General features: G+C 37.5%; 1 protein-coding gene across 1 annotated transcript; it reads right to left on the minus strand.

Annotated features, from left to right (window-relative positions):
* Window positions 1–617: 617 nt before the first annotated feature.
* LOC134635511 (B-cell receptor CD22-like) lies at window positions 618–10,710 on the minus strand. Its single transcript, XM_063484889.1, has 10 exons — window positions 10,679–10,710; window positions 7,427–7,504; window positions 6,780–7,121; window positions 6,321–6,632; window positions 5,449–5,712; window positions 4,567–4,830; window positions 2,158–2,463; window positions 1,729–1,801; window positions 1,155–1,248; window positions 618–1,049 (listed from the first exon to the last, which is right to left on the minus strand). Exons 2-10 carry the CDS (start codon window positions 7,470–7,472, stop codon window positions 618–620), a joined length of 2,133 nt encoding a protein of 710 aa, XP_063340959.1. The 5' UTR covers window positions 7,473–7,504; window positions 10,679–10,710.
* Window positions 10,711–20,464: the final 9,754 nt, after the last annotated feature.

A 20,464-nucleotide genomic window follows, 5' to 3' on the forward strand; every position in this document is an offset into this window, starting at 1 on the left:
CGTCAGGAGATGCTGGACTAGAACAACTCAGATTTTGAAGGACCCATTCCCATCCCAGCAACGAACTCTTCCAGCTTCTGAAATCAGGCAGAAGGTTCCACACCATCCGAACAAAAACAGAGAGGCTCAAGAGGAGTTTTTATCCTCAGGCCATTCGTGCGTTGAATCATGTCCAGAGCTTCTCCTAGCTTCTCTAACAGATCTCCTTGGACCAGTTGTAGCCACCTGGTAGTGACCAAGTTTATAAAAATTTCAAGCAGTGTCTGAGATACTGTGCCAGACAAGCCTGAATGAAGGGATTGTAATTGTATCGCTAAAGGACACACCCAGAGAACAGACCAGCTATTTATTTATGTTGTAGTAAGCTCAACAATGCAAAAGGTTGCATGATGCTATGAAAAGTATTTGTCTGCTTTCTGATTTCCTTCCATATTCGTCACATTAAAATGCTTCAGATAATTAAAGTTTTTTTTATAGATTTGGACTTTTTTTAAAATAAAAGTGTCTTTTGTATTTACCTGAGTTATTTTTTTTCCTAATATTAAGATTAGTTTAATGTTGAACAAAGCAAGACATTAGGAAATCAGGGGTAAATATTTTTTCACAGCACTATATATCTATTTTTGCATAGCGGTTTGTTCTTTAAATTTGACTTGTGCATATTCACAACCCACTTCCTTCCTCATATTTCTAGGCTCCACTTGAGCATACAGGCCTCCCATTTCTACTGCATTGCTCACAAACTTTCTGTTAACTCCCCTCACCATGCACTTCTCCTCTTCCAAATAAGATCTGCCAGGTGGATTCATGTCCAAAGACTTTTCACCCTTCTTGTTCTTGCTTTTCATCTTCCAGTTCACATTAGAGTAAATCAGTTCGCACTCGTCCCCTTTCTTGTCTGATTTTTTGCATCCTCCTTCTTCATGGTTTAGCCCAGAGTTTGGAAAGTCAGTGCTGGTTGGTTCAGTGATTTTTGCAGGGTGAAGATTTTCTGCCCCTCTCAGTCCATCAGCATTTGCATAAATGCACTCTTCTGTTGTGTTTGGTTCCTACAATTACATAGAAAATATCAGTGGTGAAGATAATCTACTTCTTGCTGTATAGTTACAAAAGCATCAGCATTTGTCAACACTGTTAAAAGGAACTTAAAGCACCTCATTTCCTTCTTCAGTTAGAGGCTGACTCATTGCAACTGTGTTGTTTTCATCTGTTAAGTGACCTTTATTTTTACAAGGATTCTTCTGAACCCTAAAAAATAAAGTAGAACATCAAGCTTATATGCATACAATTCATACATCGTAGTTTTGCCAATATTTACTTTTTAGTTCGCAGCATGAACTTACAAGACATGCTGTAACAAAAAGTTACCAGCTCAACCACCTCTACAAAAGTGAGTTAAGGCTTATGTTAGATTAATTGTCAGCTAGCACCAATAATACAGTTGTACATGCATTGCTGAATGTAAACAGACGTCTTGAAAATTAATACATGCAAATATTAACCACCAGTAGCATGTCATTAGAACACATTTGATTGATATTACATATAATCAATAGTGTTACCAATGTTGAGTATAAAGTCAGCTGCAAAAGTGTTTTTTTAACAAATGAAGACCCAAATAAACAAGGTAATTATCAGCATTTAGTCAAGTAGAATCAGGACAAATAAAGTTTACTGTAACAGTAAAGTGTGAAGGTTTTCTGAAAAAGTCTCAAGTTGTTTACTTACCTGATAAAAAACACATATAGTAGCAGTGCTAACAGTAGCACTGCAAGAATGGATATTACCGCTGGATACAGAACTGAATTCAAAAAAAGAAAAAGAAAAATACCCTGTATATTAATTGTGTAGTCTTTAAAAAATAATGTTTGTTTGAACTCACAACATACATTTTATGAAACTCCTAGTGTGTTTATTATAACTGGACTGAAGTAACAGAGTCATTCCTCATATGGATTAGAGGGTATCTAAAACATTTTGCAAAGAAATTGATTGCAAGTGACTCCTAGAGGAGTATAGATGCAATCCTAACATTATCTCTTAGTGGGCTCTGTAGAGTACACTGTATCACTGGCTAAGGTTTCAAACATCCTTGGTCTCCACTTTAGTACGCATACAACTTAACCAATTATATTTACAAGTGTACAAAAGACATACGTTGATGTTCTGTGGAAATTTGTTGGCTGCTGACACAAAATTGTTGACTGGCTGAGCCCAGGGAGTTGAAGGTGCGGCAAAGCAGGGTGAGATGATCCTTCTTATGAGGCTGATTCAGAGTGAAGAAGCTCCTCAGAATTGTCCTGTTCAGAGTCTCATTGAATATTTCACATTTAGAGTGATTGACAGGTAGTCCATTCAAATACCACTGTATAGTGGGGGATGGGTTTCCCAGAGTCTCACAGGAACAGTTGAGCTGACTTTCTGTTGAGGTGCAGTGTGATGAGAACAGGATCTGTGGAGGATCTGTCATTGAAGAGAGAGAGAGAGAGGAGTTAGTCACAATCATGTTGAATACATTTTACAGAAATTACCAAAAAGAAGCACTGATCATGGTTATTACTATGAAGCGAAATCCTTTTTGAAAATGGGATGCTTTAAATTTTACTGACTGTGATTTCATTTTCAGACTAGAGCTAAACAGACTGTTAACTTTAAATCTTTAATTTAGAAAATTTGTTTGTTCCCCATCAGTTTTCAAAGTTATTGTTAGCGCTGCATCACAAATACTTTCTTACTGCTCAGCTGGCATTACTCCAGCATGTCAGAGTGACATTGCTGTTTGTTGGTATCTTGGGTTTTACATACACAGTTTTGAGTTTATGGACTTTAAATTCTTATATGTTATTAACATTTTCTGTTTGGCTCTTAGTTTTTTTGTTTGTTTGTTTTTTATCGCATTTTCATCTTCATGTATTTAATTCTTAGTTACAGATTCTATTTGTATAAGAGGTTATTTTTTATTCCGCTCAGTATTTCTCCATGTTTTCCTTCTCTGCATTTCCTTTAGGGCTGGGTATCGTCACTGATTTCTAGAATCGATTCGTTTCCGATTCACAAGGTCCTGAATCGATTCGATCCACGATTCAATTCGATTCGATTCGATTCAATTCAATTCAATTCAATTCGATTTGATTCTGGGAAATTTTGACAGTCAGAAATATTATAATTCAGTTCAGTACATTTACATATTTTTGTATCTATAAAAAGGAAGCTGACACACGCAAGACTTTATCAAAGGTGTGAGCATCACAGCAGATGCCTTTGTGTCAAAGTAGCTGAAGATAAAACACAGAAAAACATGAAGGTGGTTTTCCTGGCCTGGGATTTTATAAAAATATTCTGCAGTACATCAAAAACGAAAGAAAACCATTAATCAACATATGAACATTACCTCTGACGTTACAGCGGTTTTATTAGACACACGGCTAAGCGTTTTGCATTTTGCATAATTTTAAAACGTTCAAATTTGTTCAGTATTGAACGGCAGAAATTAGGTTTTCTTTTCGGAAGTATGTAAAACGAAAAAAGAAAACAGCGGCCGACAGCGCTGTAAACAACAGTGGACTTGTGCCAGAGAGAGAGAGAGAGAGAGAGAGCTGTGTGTGATTTTATCGTGGTGGAAGCAAAACAGTAAAAGTCAGAGTGCATTCATGACAATGTTTATGTGAAGCGTAGTTTGGATCTTCTTTTGCTGCTGGTTAAGAGATAAAACTAACAGCTTTAGAATCAGCGCAAAAGGGGCGTGAACACAAAGCGCGGACCTGCCGAAACATCAGAATCAGCGAGCTGTCGGCTTTCAGCCCCGACCGTGTCCGTGCTGTCGGGTGAGAAAGGCGACGTCTCACTGATTCCGATCCGCGGGTCCGCGCTGTGTCTTTACGTCCTTGTGCAGAATCCGTGCACCTGCTCTCATTGACTGTCTTAGCTGTTTGGTGGTTGTTGAAATTTTGTGAGGTTTCACCAGAGATTCTGGTGTTTCAGGCAAAATAAATTTATATTAAAAAATCGATTCAGGATTTTAATGAATCGATTTCATGTTATCCAAGCCAGAATCGATTTTAATCGATGAATCGATTATTAAAACCCACCCCTAATTTCCTTCCTTTAGTGTTGTGTCTGATTTTCCCTTGGTTGTTATGGTTACTAACTTATTCTTAGTAATTGTGTAGTGCTACTAGGTTTACTTGTCTCTTCGTCATTAATTGTCTTAAATCTTTGTGGAAGCCTCTAGTGACCCTGCTTTGTTTCATTAACTGATAACCCTTTGTGCATATAGTGCTTTCTCCTTTGCTTGTTTGTTATGTGGATCCTAGGTGTGCTTGTGCCAGTTTTTAAGATTATACATTTTGCCTCATTTGCTGGATTCTTGACATTTATGGACTCTGTTTATATTGTCTCCTGCTCCGGCTAAACAAAGGTCATTTTTGTCATTGTCACTGTCATTGTCTGCCTCTCTCTTTTTCTTTTCTTTTTTTTTTTTTGTTGAATCTTAATATTATACAAATACACATGCAAATTAGATGTGGATATAGAAAATGTTAAACAGATGTAAAATGTGATATTTACACTGAAATTCAATTTGAATGCTGCTGGAACGTCCAAAACCGATCTCATTTTCAACTTTGCAAAACAATATTCGCCTGTCTTTGGAGACTTTAATAGATAAACTCATTCCTGTCCCAATAAAGGTCTCCTGGTTTCCATTTGCACTGTACCAGGTGTAGTTCTTCACTGCTGGGTTGGCATTGCTGCTGCAGGTCAGAGTCACGTTGCTGTTCTCTGGTACTGGACCAGAGGGACTGAATGAAACTGTGATGTTTTTAGGTGAATCTGAAAAAATGAGCATAGAAACATGCACACTGAAATGTTGAGGCAGTTTTATTTACAGAATAAGTGTGAATATCTGTAATACAGTAGTGGAACAAAAAAAATTAATAATAATAATAAAAATTAATTTAAATACTCTTCAACACAATATTGTACCTCTAAGTATTAGTAGAGAACAAACCACACCAATAAAAAGGTTTAATCTTAAGCAGAAACTGTAGAGTAAAAATGACAAGTTGTTTTTCTTGGCTTGTATCTTTCTGAAGACTTTGTTCATGCCCAATGACATAACTTTTTCTTCTGTCTTTAACTTTAACTGTTTTTAATCTTTAACTGATTTATTGATGCAAGCTTTAGAGACATTTGAAGAAAGCTGAATTTTTTATTTCTTCTAAGATGTGCCTAATATTGTGCCTGTCAGAAATCCCTAATTTTAATAACCAATACTTAAACTAACTACTTGTAATGTGATTATTGTCAGTCTCAGAATTTAACTCTACCTCAAAGATGTTACTGCTTTTAGTTTCATTACAATAATCTATGTATTGTACATCCTTCAGTCCTATTAATGGAATTCTAGTTGGGATATGTAAAGAGTAAATATGGAAAATTAATACATACATTGAACATCTATTTGTAGGTTTCTTGATCGTTCACATCCGAGTGCATTTGTAGCCTTGCAGAAAAATGTACTTTTGACTTTTGAAACAGCAACATTAAAAGAGCTTCCAGTTCCAATAAAAGTCTCCTGGCCTCCATCAGCTCTGTACCAGGTGTAGTTTTCTACTGCTGTGTTGGCATTACTGCTGCATGTCAGAGTCACATTGCTGTTCTCTGGTACTGGACCAGAGGGACTGACTGAAACTGTGACGTTTTTAGGTGAATCTAAAAATAAGTATTATGATAATTTGTTAAATGTAATATTCTTTAAATTACACATCGCAGCTCCTTTTGCACTTTAACTGAACTATTAATAGATCATCATATTACAGACCACAAAGCCAAATGTCAAAAGTAAAACTTTTCTGCAATTCTACTTTCTTGTTCGAGCTTTAGAGTGAATCTGAAAGCTCCGACAAGCTCATGTGTAAAATTAGAAACATGATAATGTGAGAAAATGTTATCATAGGATGTAAATGAAAAACTGCTGTTTAAAATAAAAATGACTGTGCAACATGACTCACTAAATGTAGTTTTGTTTTATTGTCAGTTTTGAAGACAACCTAAAGTAAAAAACAGAGCTAACAAAAGAAAGACGTAAATCATTAAGACAATCACAAATTGGTGAAAATAGTTTGAAGAGAAAAGTCTGCATGTATGAAATTAAATTCAAACTTTAAAAGCTTTCATTATATTTTATAAAACCCAAAGATGTCGTTATGGCATAGTAATAAAATAAGTGCAAATGACTAATCATTTTATGTCTAATTTAAACCAAATCAAGAAAAGTAAATCATTACGATTTCAGTTTAGAAGAGAAAAAATAAACTCACATGTAATATCAGGAATTAAGCTTCTGACAGCAGTGACATCAGTGCTACCACGATTGTTCTGGTAGTCAGCAGTGCAGGAGATTTTATTTCCATGATGGAGGTGAGATGCAGTGAAATTCATAACAGAGGTCTTGACTTTAGTTTTGTCCTGATTCTCCTGCAGTGTCTCCTGACTCTGACCCAGGTTAGGGCTCCATGTCAGAGCTGGAGGATGAGACCAACATGGAGCGGGAGCAGAGCACGTCAGGCTCACTGAGGCTCCCTCCTTCACCTTCAGTGTGGATGGAGTCAGAGTCAGTGAGGGAGGGTTATCTGGTGGGAAGACATATTCTGATCAGCAAATCCTTTCAGGTTTCATATGCTTTGTAATATCAAGTAAAGTCAGAATGAAGCTAAAGGCAGCTCCACAGCTGTCATTTGTTCATAAATTGTGAGTAAATTGATAAAAAAAAAACTTACCTATGAATGAAATATCTACACCAGCTTCTTTAAAAGTGTATTTTAATGGATTTTTACACTCCAGTCTGAAGAAATATTTAGTACTTTGAAGGAGACGTATATTATTGAAAGTTGTGGTGCAGTCTTTCTTTGTTAAGTCTCCTGTCATGTCTTTAGTTGGCTTTTGTTTTGCATTTTCACTGTTAAATGAAAGTGAATCACTCCAATATGCTTTGCATGAATCATCTAACTTATTTTCATGCTTGTTCTCTACATCAAAGGAGCAGGGGATGGTCACACAGGATCCTCTCAAGAGATTTATCTTCTGTGGCATTTTGATGTTGAACGTTCCACACAGAGCACCTGAAACACAACACGATAATAAAAAACAACAATAACAACAAAAACCCAAATAGTTTTATCTCTTCCTTCTTCCTACAGATTTATCGTATTACAGTGACTCAGTATTAAATTCAAATACTAATACAAAACAATTTCACTGTTAAATATCTCATAAATAAAAAGCCTTGGTAGTTTACTGCACATTCATCTTGAACAGTGATGTCAGATAATTTGATAAGTAAATGTTTTAAATTAACAACAGTGTATTATTATTATCAAATTTAATCATCTTTACGCAAAGCACATGCTGAGTTCCTCTCACTCACCCTGCAGCAGAGAACAAACGAGAAGAAAAGTCAGAGTCCCAGCCATCTTTGTTGCAAGAGAGTGAAGTTTAAGGGAGTCTGAAGTTTACACAGGAAACAGTTTACATGATTATTTGTTAACCATTGACTTCTTCAAGATGCTACTATTCTTTTGAGATGCTTATGATAAAAATTGGAAGAGAACAGCCCATATACGGCATCTTAATTTATCGTCCACCTGGGTCTGCTGCGTCTTTTTTGTCAGACCTACAAGACCTTTTAACTTCCACTATTAAAATGGGCAAGGTTATCATTGTTGGAGATTTCAACATTCATGTGGATGACTCTACAAACAGTACCACTAAGGAGTTCCTGAGCATTATGGACTCTTTCAACTTTGTTCAGCATGTAGCAGGGCCTACTTATAGGGCTGGGCACACTCTGGACTTGGTCTTCACCTGTGGTGTTTCCCTTGACCACATGAATCTAAATGAAGTTGTTTTTAGTGACCATAAGTCAGTCTCTTTTACTGTATCTGTTAATTCAGAGTCCCATCCTCAAGGCTCTACTAGGCGCAGGCGCTTCATTGATGACTCTATAATTTCTGAGTTTTCCTCTCTTTTTAATTTTAAAAGTTCCTCTAACGAGGTTGAGCTTTTAACTAATTCTTTCAATGAACACTGTCTTGCCATTCTAAATCAGGTTGCTCCTTTCAAAACCAGTTATTGCTCTGTTAGTTCCCGCACACCATGGTTAAATAATCAGACTCGTGGTCTTCGACACTCCTATCGAAAAGCAGAGCGTCTGTGGAAGTCCACTGGTCTGACTGTCCATCGTGAGCACTTCAAAGAACTACCTTACCTATGTAATGAGTCAGTCAAAGAGGCCAGATCATCTTACTTCAATAATCTTATAAATCGTCATAAAAATAATTCAAGAATTCTGTTTGATACCATCAACAGTATTGTTTCTCCTCCAACCCAGCAAGCTCTGTTGCTTTCTGATGAAGATTGTAATACCTTCCTTAATTACTTTGTAAATAAGGTGATGGACTTGAAATCCAAAATTTCCCCAAGTGCCTCCCCTTATGAAGACACCCCCTGCTGTCTTGGATCATTTACCTCCTTTTCTCCAATCACACTAAATGACTTGATTATAGTTTTAGGTAAAATGAAATCCTCATCATGCTCTGTAGATATATTACCTCACTCTGTCCTGTCTGGGTCTATCACCAGCATTGGTCCCACATTACTATCCATCATCAACAGTTCACTGAGGCAAGGCTGTGTTCCATCTTATTTTAAACATGCTGAGGTAACTCCTCTGTTAAAAAAAACAGAATCTTGATCCTAGCTCTGCTAGTAATTACCGACCTATTTCAAAATTGCCATTTTTAAGTAAATTACTTGAAAAAAATTGTTGAAAATCAGTTCAGGTCTCTATTATGTAAATTACACATTCTTGACCCTTTTCAGTCTGGCTTTCAAAAGCAGCACTCTACAGAGACCGCTCTCTTAAAAGTCTATAATGATCTGTTAATGGCATCTGACGCAGGGAACTGTTCTGTGATCATTTTGCTTGATCTTAGTGCAGCCTTTGACACCATCGACCACAAAATCCTACTTAACAGGCTCAAGGTTTTAGCTGGTGTATCTGGCTCTGCCCTAGACTGGTTTTCTTCATATTTATCAGACAGGACCTTTTCTGTTAGGACTGACAGGTTCACCTCTGACATTGCTGCCCTGACCTGTGGGGTTCCACAGGGTTCAGTTTTAGGTCCATTACTATTTTCTTTTTATATGCTTCCTTTAGCTGCTATCATTCAATCTTTTAGCGACCTGTCTTATCATTTTTATGCTGATGACATTCAGCTCCATATGTCCTTTAAGCCTCATCAGCTGGATAGGCTGTCCACCCTAGTCCAGTGCTTAACCCAGGTTTCTGATTGGCTTTCAAGCAACTACCTCGTTCTAAACACTAACAAGACCGAGACCATGATTATAGCTCCTCCTGAGCTACATTCTAAAATTAGTCAGGTTCTTGCCTCCTTCTGTCCTTCTGTCAAGTCAAATATTCGGAATCTTGGAGTAATATTTGACTCCTCTCTGGGCCTTGACTCTCATGTAAAATCTTTGTCTCGTTCCTGTTTCTATCATTTAAGAAACATATCTAAACTGCGACATATGGTCTCTTCAGCTGAACTGGAAAAACTCATTCATGCATTTGTGTCATCACGCTTAGATTACTGTAATGCCCTGTTTACTAGCTTGGATAAATCATCTCTCTCCCGCCTCCAGGCGATACAAAACGCAGCAGCCAGACTACTAACTCGTTCTACCAAACGTGTTCACATCACTCCCATCTTATATTCTTTACATTGGCTCCCAATAGAGTTTAGAATTCACTTTAAAATTCTTGTTTTAACATACAGAGCACTAAATGGCCAGGCTCCAGATTATTTATCCAAGTTTCTTATAAAATACTTTGCTGCCCGTCATCTCCGCTCACAGACTCAGAGTCTCTTAGTTGTTCCCCGTACACGACTGAAGACAAAAGGGGACAGAGCCTTTCAGTCTGTTGCACCAAGGCTGTGGAACAGTTTACCACTACAATTACGTTTGCTTGACTCTGTGGATTCTTTTAAAAAACAGTTAAAAACTTTTCTGTTCAAACAAGCCTTTTGTTGATCTACATATTTTATATTTTTTACACTATTTACATTTGATCTTTTACGTTGTGTATAATGTCTATTGATTTTATTGTCTATTTTAATATTTGTGTACAGCGCTTTGTGACTGTTTGTCTGTGAAAAGCGCTTAATAAATAAACTTTACTTACTTACTTACTAACCATTACCAAGGAAAAGCTGTTAAGATGTAAAGTCAAATTATTACTGCTAGTCATTGTCATTTTGAAAAACAGAGAGTATATAACAACATACAGTGTTGATTTCACAAAGTTTAAACATTAAATGATGAAAGGGAAGAAAGAGGAAGATGTAAGCCTAAAGCAGTTATGCTTTATGTTTCTGATTTCTGAAAAGTTCTACTAAAGACAGTGAATTCATGTCTTGAAAGTCTCAAAATCTTTGAAAAATGAATCCTCTCACGTTTGTCCAGACAAACTTTTTGATTTTCTTTTTATTTATTTTTCTACAAATATCAAAAATATGACAATTCATCTAAATATCTGTGAATCAAAGAACTACAGAAAATCACATCATATTTTCCTAAAACCTTGATATTTGTGCCATAGTGAAAATAAGATACTTACATTTTCATGATGTTTGTTGAGCAGTCAGTTCTTTGGCTGTGAGGTTTTTAAAGAAGTGTTCAAAAAAAGATGTAAAATCAGGAACTAACATAAAAGCCACAATGAGTGTGAAAATGACCAGAAGTGACTGTAAACACTGCCACCTTTTTTCTTACCACGATCTCTGCAACACAGAACATGCTGTAAACATTTGTATTCACGCCACGTTAATAACTAATATTTGGTTTTGTTTTGTTTGTTTTTTTGCAAAAATTGACTAAATGCCTGAAGTGACCAGAGTGACGACTTGATCTTTAAATAAGAGAAAAATTAAAACAAACTATTTCAGCAAATAAGTATTCTGTTATATATCTATTAATGTTGGCAAAAACTGAACTCATTTATCACTCTGGCAACATTTTACACTGTCCTTAATGGATTTGGTGGTATTAGCACAAATTGACGCTAGGAGGCAGTGTCTTCATCTTTAAGTATTGACTCATTCATTTTCCTTTGCTTTTTTATTTGTGTAAACAACTCTAACTGTATATCCGGTACTTGATCCGGTGACTTCTCCCACTATTATTTTATATTTTTAGAGCCTGAAAATGATTGAAACGATGAATAAGATGATGAGAGGACGATACAGCTCATAAAAGCGTTTATTCCTCTCGAGTTATGTGAATCAAATAACATGCACGGAGCTAGTAAGAGGTCATTACATCATCTGTATGGTGATGATGATGATGGAGATGATGCTGTGTCTGTGATAAAGGTGAACTTCAACACTGCCTGAGACAGGCTGAGCTGCTTCTGTTGAGTTTGTGTCTATGAAATACAACATCAGTGATTATATTAATAAATGGATGAAAGAGCTGAGCAGAACAGTCTCTGAGCATTACAGCTTTCAGTGACTCAGTCAGGTGTGACTGTCTCCATCGAGACATCTGACATCCAGGCTTCCTGCTACACCCACTGCTAATGACAGACAATGTAATCATCTAAATTTCATTTTCATAACAAAAATCAAACTATTGTCATGATTTATGGATTCTGTTTGATCACACCTGCTCTTCTCTCACATGTTATCAGCAGAAGGCTCTCAGCAGAAGAGAAAACCCACCAATCAATTCAGGACAGTTGCAGCAACTGTGGCTGCCTCAAAAGGATCCACACACAGACCACATTACTCAAGATGATTAGACAAAGAAGATGGTAAAATGACTGTTTTTTATCCAGCACTTTTCTACTCTATCTGAGCACTCCAAGAGCTTTATACAACTGGTCTCATTCACCCATTCATACAAGGAGTTTTTTTATATACTTTGTTGTGCAAGTGCTTTCTATCTTATATTCACATCCTGATGAATGTATCGGAGAGCACCTCAGGGTTAGTATCTTGCCCAAGTCTGTATGGAGCCTGGAGCAGCCAGTCTGCAGCCACAAACTTCCGATTAGTAGATGACCTATGCCAGCGGTCCACAACCTTTTTTGCGCCACGGACCGGTTTATGCCTGACAATATTTTCACGGACCGGCCTTTAAGGTGTCGCGGATAAATACAACAAAATAAAACTAGTACCGGTACCGAAAAAAGAAGATTTATTCATAACACACGTGAAAAGACCCAGGAAAACCGAGTTATCGATAAAAACGATAACAAAATAACGCTGAAAACCGATAAAAACCCTGAAAACCATACATTTCACACCTGAGCCTCAACTCTCGCGGCCCGGTACCAAACGACTCACGGACCGGTACCGGTCCGAGGCCCAGGGGGTGGGGACCGCTGACCTATGCTACCTTCTGAACTACAGCCACAGATGAAGAAGTTACAACTTTTGATTCACTCTGGAGATCATCACCTGCAGTGATAACTACTGGCTGATGCTGTGATGCAGGATGACCATGGCAGGACTGCCAGCTTATTCAGTCTGAAACAGCTGCAATAGCACTTCTTCATCCATTTTCTTTTTATGCTTGCAGCCTAGTAGTTTGCTTGTATTTTGATTACTTCATCTTCAGTTTTTCAGCTCTGTTTTCTTGTGTCATCTTTTTTGGACTTTAACAAGTGCTTTAAAGTGAGGTTCAGTATCTGAGGTCGAAATGAAAAGGGTGATGGACAGGTGATCGTCACTGAGAGAGGATCTGCATCTGGTTGTATCTCATCACTGAGAACGTTTATTTACAAATGAAGATTGTCACTCAGTTGCTTTAGCTAATAGTTTCTTCAATTTGAGAGACTTCATACTTGAAAATATGAGACCTCATATTTGAGGTATGAGGTATGAATAAAAACAACAAAAGAACGCTTGTACACTGCTAGCATAATGGACAGGTTTTTGACAGGGCTCACACACAAACGCAAACAGTATCCCACAGTTGTTTATGTTTTTAAACCCATTTTGCACAGAGAGACATTTTGTGACAAATGTATTGATAACAGTGTTGAATATTCTTACACAGTAAAACAAACAAACAAACAAACAAAAGAAACCCAACTATACGTAAAATAATTACACCATAAGGATGGTTTGTTTAGTGGTTTATTTTATTGCAACCTGTAATTTATTGCAGTTTGTTTATTTGTTTAATTGTTTAGAAAAGTTTTGAGGTGTGAAATAAACTGCAATGGAGTTTGAAAAAAAATGAGTGTGTGTGGTGTGGTTGGAGGATGTGTTTGTGTGGGGGGTGGTGAAGATTTTCTTGTAAGACAAAGGGAGGGCCTAGCAAAAAAAGTTTGGGAACCAGTGCTCTAAACATTTAGTGCAATAAACTTGGTTGAGGAGGAAATAATGTGTGAGAAACACATGATTGCCTGTCGATATATATAATTAATATTACATCTACTAAACATACTACTATAGATGGCTACCCATGGAAAACATTTAACATGGTATAAAATAAAAACTGTTGAGCAGTTCAATTTATTCATTTGTTGTGGTAATATTGGTGGTACAAGGTTCAGTTGTGCATGAATGACATTCAGTTGACAAGATATCTTACTCTAAACATTTAGTGCAATAAACTTGGTTGAGGAGGAAATAATCAAGCAATCATGTGTGAGAAACATAAATACTGATAACAGGGCAAATTTACAAGAAACTAATATGTGGCTGGTCTCACAAGGCAGCTTAACTATTGAAGGTCTTTCTCTTAAATGTAGAAAAGAGCAGTTGTGTAGATCATTGATGCCTCTATTTCTTAAACAGTGCTGTTAAACGCTTATGTAACCTAGTGATAAACACGTCCCTGCCCCAGCTTTTTCCACATCAAATTCAAGATGAACATATTATCAAAAAACAAAACAAAGAAAAACTCTATGACTAAGTTAAGTTTAATATAAATTTGAATTATCAGCAAACAGGATTATAGTCAGTATCAGAGCTTTAGGAAGAATTTTCTACAAGTTTTGCGCAATCCCACCAAGTTGAGCAACTCCACCACCCTTTAAACAACTGATATATAAGCACTCAGTTTAAAATCCACACTGTGTTTCACAACCTGCCATGAATAATGATACCATGCACATATTATACCTGCTCAAGTTATGCTTAAACTTTTAAAAATTTTAATTTTGTGATACATACACTGAACATCAAGGTGAGTCAGGTTAGAACGTTCAACCCCGATCTCATTTTCAGCCTTGCAGAAAAATCTTTGTCTGTCTCTGGAGACTTTGATATTTAAACTGGTTCCTGTCCAAATAAAATTCTCCTAGTCTCCATCAGCTCTGTACGTGATGTAGGATTCTACCGGTGGTTTGGCATTACTGCTGCATGTCAGAGTCACAATGCTGTTCCCTAGTACTGGACCAGAGGGAGTGACTGAAACTGTGATGTTGTCAGGTGAATCTGAAAAAATGAGCATAGAAACATGCACACTGAAATGTTAAGACAGTTTTATTTACAGTATAAGTGTGAATATCTTTAATACAGTAGTGCCCCAAAAGATATTTTTAAAAATAATATTTACTCTTGAAGGCAAAACACGATATTGTAGCTCTAAGTATTAGCAGAGAACAAACCACACCAATATAAAGGTTTCATCTTAAGCAGAAACTGAAGAGTAAAAATGACAAGTGGTTTTCTTGGCTTGTATCTTTCTGAATATTCTGTTCATGTCCAAATAAAAAATTTTCTTCAGTCTTTATCTTTGCAAGTGGAAAAAATTGTCTTGTGTATCTTGAGATTTAGAATTTTCTAAATGATGTAGTGTATGGCAAATTGCTATGGTAAACTTAAACCAACTAGTTTTTACTTGTTTTCATTTACATTTTCACTGAATTTTTTATATGTATATATATATATATATATATATATATATATATATATATATATATTAGGGGTGCAACAATACTCGTATCGATATTGAACCGTTCGATACAGTGCTTTCGGTTCGGTATGCATGTGTATCGAACAATACAAAATCTTTAATTTATTTTATCAACTTTTCTTCTGACATGCTGTCTGTGTCGAGAGCTCAGTCGATCTGCGTTCGACTTATCCGCCTAGGCTGCACTGTCGAGGGCAGATCCACTGAGCGCAGCGCTAGCTAGCGAGACAGAAGTTGCTCGTTGCAACATGGCAAATTGAACCTCCCCCACCCTCACTCAGATCTGGCGTTTGGAACTGTTTTGGTCTTCATGTGAAGTATGACCCTGAAGGTAAGCGCGTCATGGACAAAAGTAAAACAGTATGTCGGATGTGCCACGCAATGCTTAATTACATTGGTGGGAACTAGTGTGTTAGCGCAGTTAGCTTGTTAACGTGTTGACGTCCAGCCCCACGCACGGGGCGATCCGCGGTAGCTCCTTAACGGAGATTTGCCGTGTTGTGGCGTTAACGTCATTTCAGATTAACGCTGACAGCACTAGTGGGAACACAATGAATATGACTGCACATTTACGCCGACATCATCCTAGTGCGAAGACAAGTGGAAGCAGACAAAAACAACAAGCACGCATGCTACAAACTTTACCCGAGTCATTTAGACCGCCGTTAGCACATGATTCTCCTTATGGGGACCTGATATGTTTAATATGCTGCTGAGAATATAGCCCAGAAGAAGCTATAGTATAGCTTTTATTTTGGAAAGAGCCATTTCTCTGTAATAAACTCTCTTTTTCCAAAGATGAGTGATTTCTCGATCAGATAGATTTATTACTTTGTTGTTTCAGCAACATTAAATTTAAAAACTGTACTTTTGAGTTAAAATATATATTTATAATTTTAATAAATGACAAATTAAAAAGGCATGAACATTTTTTTGTATCGAAAAAATATCGAACCGTGACACCAAAGTATCGAACCAAACCGAACCGTGAATTTTGTGTATCGTTGCACCCCTAATATACATTACATGTATATCAGTCCTCTGAACTGCTGTTCCACATTATGAGGATTCAATTCAATTCAATTCAATTTTATTTATATAGCGCCAAATCACAACAACAGTCGCCTCAAGGCGCTTTATATTGCACAGTAGATCGTACAATAATAGATAGAGAGAAAAATCCAGCAATCATATGACCCCCTATAAGCAAGCACTTTGGCGACAGTGGGAAGGAAAAACTCCCTTTTAACAGTAAGAAACCTCCGGCAGAACCAGGCTCAGGGAGGGGCGGCCATCTGCTGCGACCGGTTGGGGTGAGAGAAGGAAAACAGGATAAAGACATGCTGTGGAAGAGAGACAGAGATTAATAACAGATATGATTCAATGCAGAGAGGTCTATTACCACATAGTGAGTGAGAAAGGTGACTGGAAAGCAGTAGCGGTTTTAGATACGGGTGACACAGGCGGTTGCCCGGGGCGGCATCGTGGTGGGGGGCGGCATCACGGGCATCGGCAAAAAAAATGCTCTTACTCATGCTGCCCCGACATCATGCCAGCGCATATTGGAACTGGAAGCTGGTTCCACAGAAGAGGGGCCTGAAAACTGAAGGCTCTCCCTCCCATTCTACTTTTAAATACTCTAGGAACAACAAGTAAGCCTGCATTGCGAGATCGAAGTGCTCTAATAGGGTGATATGGTACTATAAGGTCATTAAGATAAGATGGGGCCTCCAAGGTTCTTCACATCATTACTGGAGGCCAAGGTAATGCCATCCAGAGTAAGAATCTGGTTAGATACCATATTTCTAAGATTTTCAGGCCAAGTAAAATAACCAAATTTTTATCTGAATTAAGAAGCAGAAAATTAGCAGACATCCAGGTCTTTATGTCTTTAAGACATTCCTGCAGTTTAACTAATTGGTATGTGTTAGCTGGATTCATGGACAGATAGAGCTGGGTGTCATCAGCATAGCAGTGAAAATGTATGCTATGTCTTCTAATGATACTGCCTAGGGGAAGCATGTATAATGTAAACAGAATTGGTTCTAGCACTGAACCCTGTGGAACACCATAATTGACCTTAGTGTGTGAAGAGGACTCTCCATTTACGTGCACAAATTGGAGTCTATTAGATAGATATGATACAAACCACTGCAGTGCAGTACCTGTAATACCTACAGCATGTTCTAATCGCTCTAATACGATATTATGGTCAACAGTATCGAACGCTGCACTGAGGTCTAGCAGGACAAGCACAGAGATGAGTCCACTGTCAGAGGCCATAAGAAGATCATTTGTAACCTTCACTAAAGCTGTTTCTGTGCTGTGATGAGCTCTGAAACCTGACTGAAACTCTTCAAATAAGCCATTCCTCTGCAGATGATCTGTTAGCTGTTTGACAACTACTCTTTCAAGGATTTTTGATATGAAAGGAAGGTTGGAGATTGGCCTATAATTAGCTAAGACTGTTGGGTCTAGAGATGGCTTTTTAAGTAAAGGTTTAACTACAGCCACCTTGAAGGCCTGTGGTACATAGCCGATTATTAGAGATAGGTTGATCATATTTAAGATTGAAGAATTAATTAATGGCAGGACTTCTTTGAGCAGTTTTGTAGGAATGGGTCTAAAAGACACGTTGATGGTTTGGAGGAAGTAATTATTGAAGTTAACTCAGAAAGATCGATTGGAGAAAAAGAGTCTAAATGAATATCAATGGTACTGAAAGTAGCTGTAGATAATATTACATCTGTGGGATGATTATTCGTAATTTTTTCTCTAATGATAAGAATTTTATTTGTGAAGAAGTTCATGAACTCATTACTAGTTAACGTTAAAGGGATGGTTGGCTCAACAGAGCTCTGACTTTTTGTCAGCCTGGCTACAGTGCTGAAGAGAAACCTAGGGTTGTTCTTATTTTCTTCAATCAGTGACGAATAGTAAGATGTTCTGGCTTTGCGGAGGGCTTTCTTATAAAGCAGCAAACTATTTCTCCAGGCGAAATGATGATCCTCTAAATTTGTGACACGCCATTTCATCTCCAGCTTATGAGTTATCTGCTTTAGGCTACGTGTTTGAGAATTATACCACGGAGTCAGGTACTTCTGATTTGAGACCTTAGTTTTCACAGGAGCTACAGTATCCAGAGTCGTACGTAGTGAGGAGGTAAAATTATTAACAAGATAATCGACCTCTGTTGGAGTAGCGTTCAGGTAGCTGCTCTGCTCTATGTTGGTACAGGGCATTGAAGATGATAACAGTGGGTGGATTATATTCTTAAACTTAGTTACAGTGCTTTCAGAAAGACATCTACTGTGATAAAGTCTACTCTCCACTGCTGTGTAATCAATTATTGTAAATGTAGATGTTATCAGGAAATGATCAGACAGGAGAGCGTTTTCAGGAAACACTGTTAAATGTTCAGTTTCTATGCCATATGTTAAAACAAGATCTAGAGTGTGATTAAAGTGGTGGGTGGGTTCTTTTACATTTTGAGAGAAGCCAATTGAGTCTAATAACAGATTAAATGCCATGTTGAGGCTGTCATTTTTAGCATCTACATGGATGTTAAAATCACCCACAATAATTATTTTATCTGAGCTGAGCACTAAATCAGATAAAAAGTCTGAGAAATCAGAGAGAAACTCTGTGTAAGGCCCAGGTGGACGATAGATAATAACAAGTAAGACTGGTTTCTGAGTTTTACAGCTGGCGTGGACAAGGTTAAGTATCAGGCTTTCAAATGAATTAAAAGTCTGTCTTGGTCTTTCATTAATTAATAGGCTGGTGATGTTCGACTAATGCCACTCTCCAGTGAAGCCAGGACAGCCACTGATCTTTCTTCATTAGTGACAGTTTTCTTGCGTCCACATTTTGGTAAATCCAACACTGAACCAGTTTCACGAAACTTAGCAAGCAGTTTGCTAGCTGTAGCATGGGAGATGGGTGGTCTCGTAGGGTCATTGCAGCATTGAAATCTGCTGCAATGACCCGGTTACTGCGTTCACCAGATATCAACACAATTTCAATCCGCTCCTCACGTGTTAACCTCTTCGACATGTCAATGGCTGTGAACAAAGAGAAACTTGTAAATAACTCATGAAAGAATAAAGTTACATTGAAACCAAGCACACCATTGTTTTTCTTGTGACATTACCAATAAGTTTGATGTGTCACATGGCCCTCTTCCTATTGAAAAAACAAAAGTTGTATCCAAGATGGCCGACTTCTATATGGCCACCATGGTCACCACCCATCTTGAGGAGTTTGCCCCCTCACATATACTAATGTGCCACAAACAGGACTTTAATATCACCAACCATTCCCATTTTATTACGGTGTATCCATATAAATGGCCCACCCTGTATTTTTCTGAAACCTGTGGAGCTTTTATGTTGCTTTTTTTCCCCCCATTTTTTTCTGTCTCAGTCATTCCAAGTTGACATTTGTTGTTAATGTTTTTACATTGCATTAACTGTTTAAAAGCATTATCAGCAACAGAACTAAAGACAGAAGTGGGTCGTTATTACCAGTCATCAAGCTCAGCAGTCTAAGCAGATGAACAGAGGCCATGAAGACAGCAGTCACTTTACAGCATCCGATAAGTCACCTTTGGCCCTTCAACCTCTGAAACACAGCAGCTGTAACATTGTTTTTATAATACAGGTCATAACACACTGACACAAAATCAGTTACTGAGGAAATGTATAGTACTACAGTTGATTTTTACACTAGAATGCTAGAAAGTAGAAAGTACATAGAAAGTACTTCCAGGTTGAACAAAGCACAAAACCTTAGCTTTACATTAGTAATACATCTTTAGATCTTCAGAAAGGAAGTTCAACCTTTATAGCTTATGAGAAACATACCTGGCCAGATAGATGCTGCTTCACTGTGTTTGTGATGGCCCAGTCTGTTTCTTTTCTCAGGTCACTTTTTGACCACAAGATTAATCGCTCTGCCACTTTCTCTGCTATTCAGCCTCAAACAGGAAACTGTTTCCTGTTTGAGGCTGACTAAGGCAGTCAGTCAGAACATGAGAAACCCTGAAAGACTGAAAGAAGGGCTCTGTTTGTTTCACTGAGTTTCCAGTTTGCTAAACACTTCATCACATGTTGTTCATTAAACTCCAAAGCAGTGTGACAAAGGTTAGGTGGATTTGGACAGATTCCCGTGTTAACGTAAGCTCTTTGAAAAATGATTGCATACATATTTATACATCACTTTTCATAATGCAACAAGGAGGAACGTAGGAACTCAAAATCAGGTTAGATCAGGTGATGAACAAATATTATTATCAGCCAATGCAATGCAACCCAGAACATTTACTCTGTGAAATGACATCAGACATCTTAGAGGACAAAGATACAGGAAGTAAAACCTACAAGATATCAGTCAGTCACCCCCAAATCTAGTGTGTTGTACCAAGTGAATACATTCTATGAATACGAAATACCATGAGTGAATCCATGAGTGA

This window comes from Pelmatolapia mariae, linkage group LG10_11 (genome assembly GCF_036321145.2).
Source record: "Pelmatolapia mariae isolate MD_Pm_ZW linkage group LG10_11, Pm_UMD_F_2, whole genome shotgun sequence".
NCBI classification, from domain to species: Eukaryota; Metazoa; Chordata; class Actinopteri; order Cichliformes; family Cichlidae; genus Pelmatolapia; species Pelmatolapia mariae.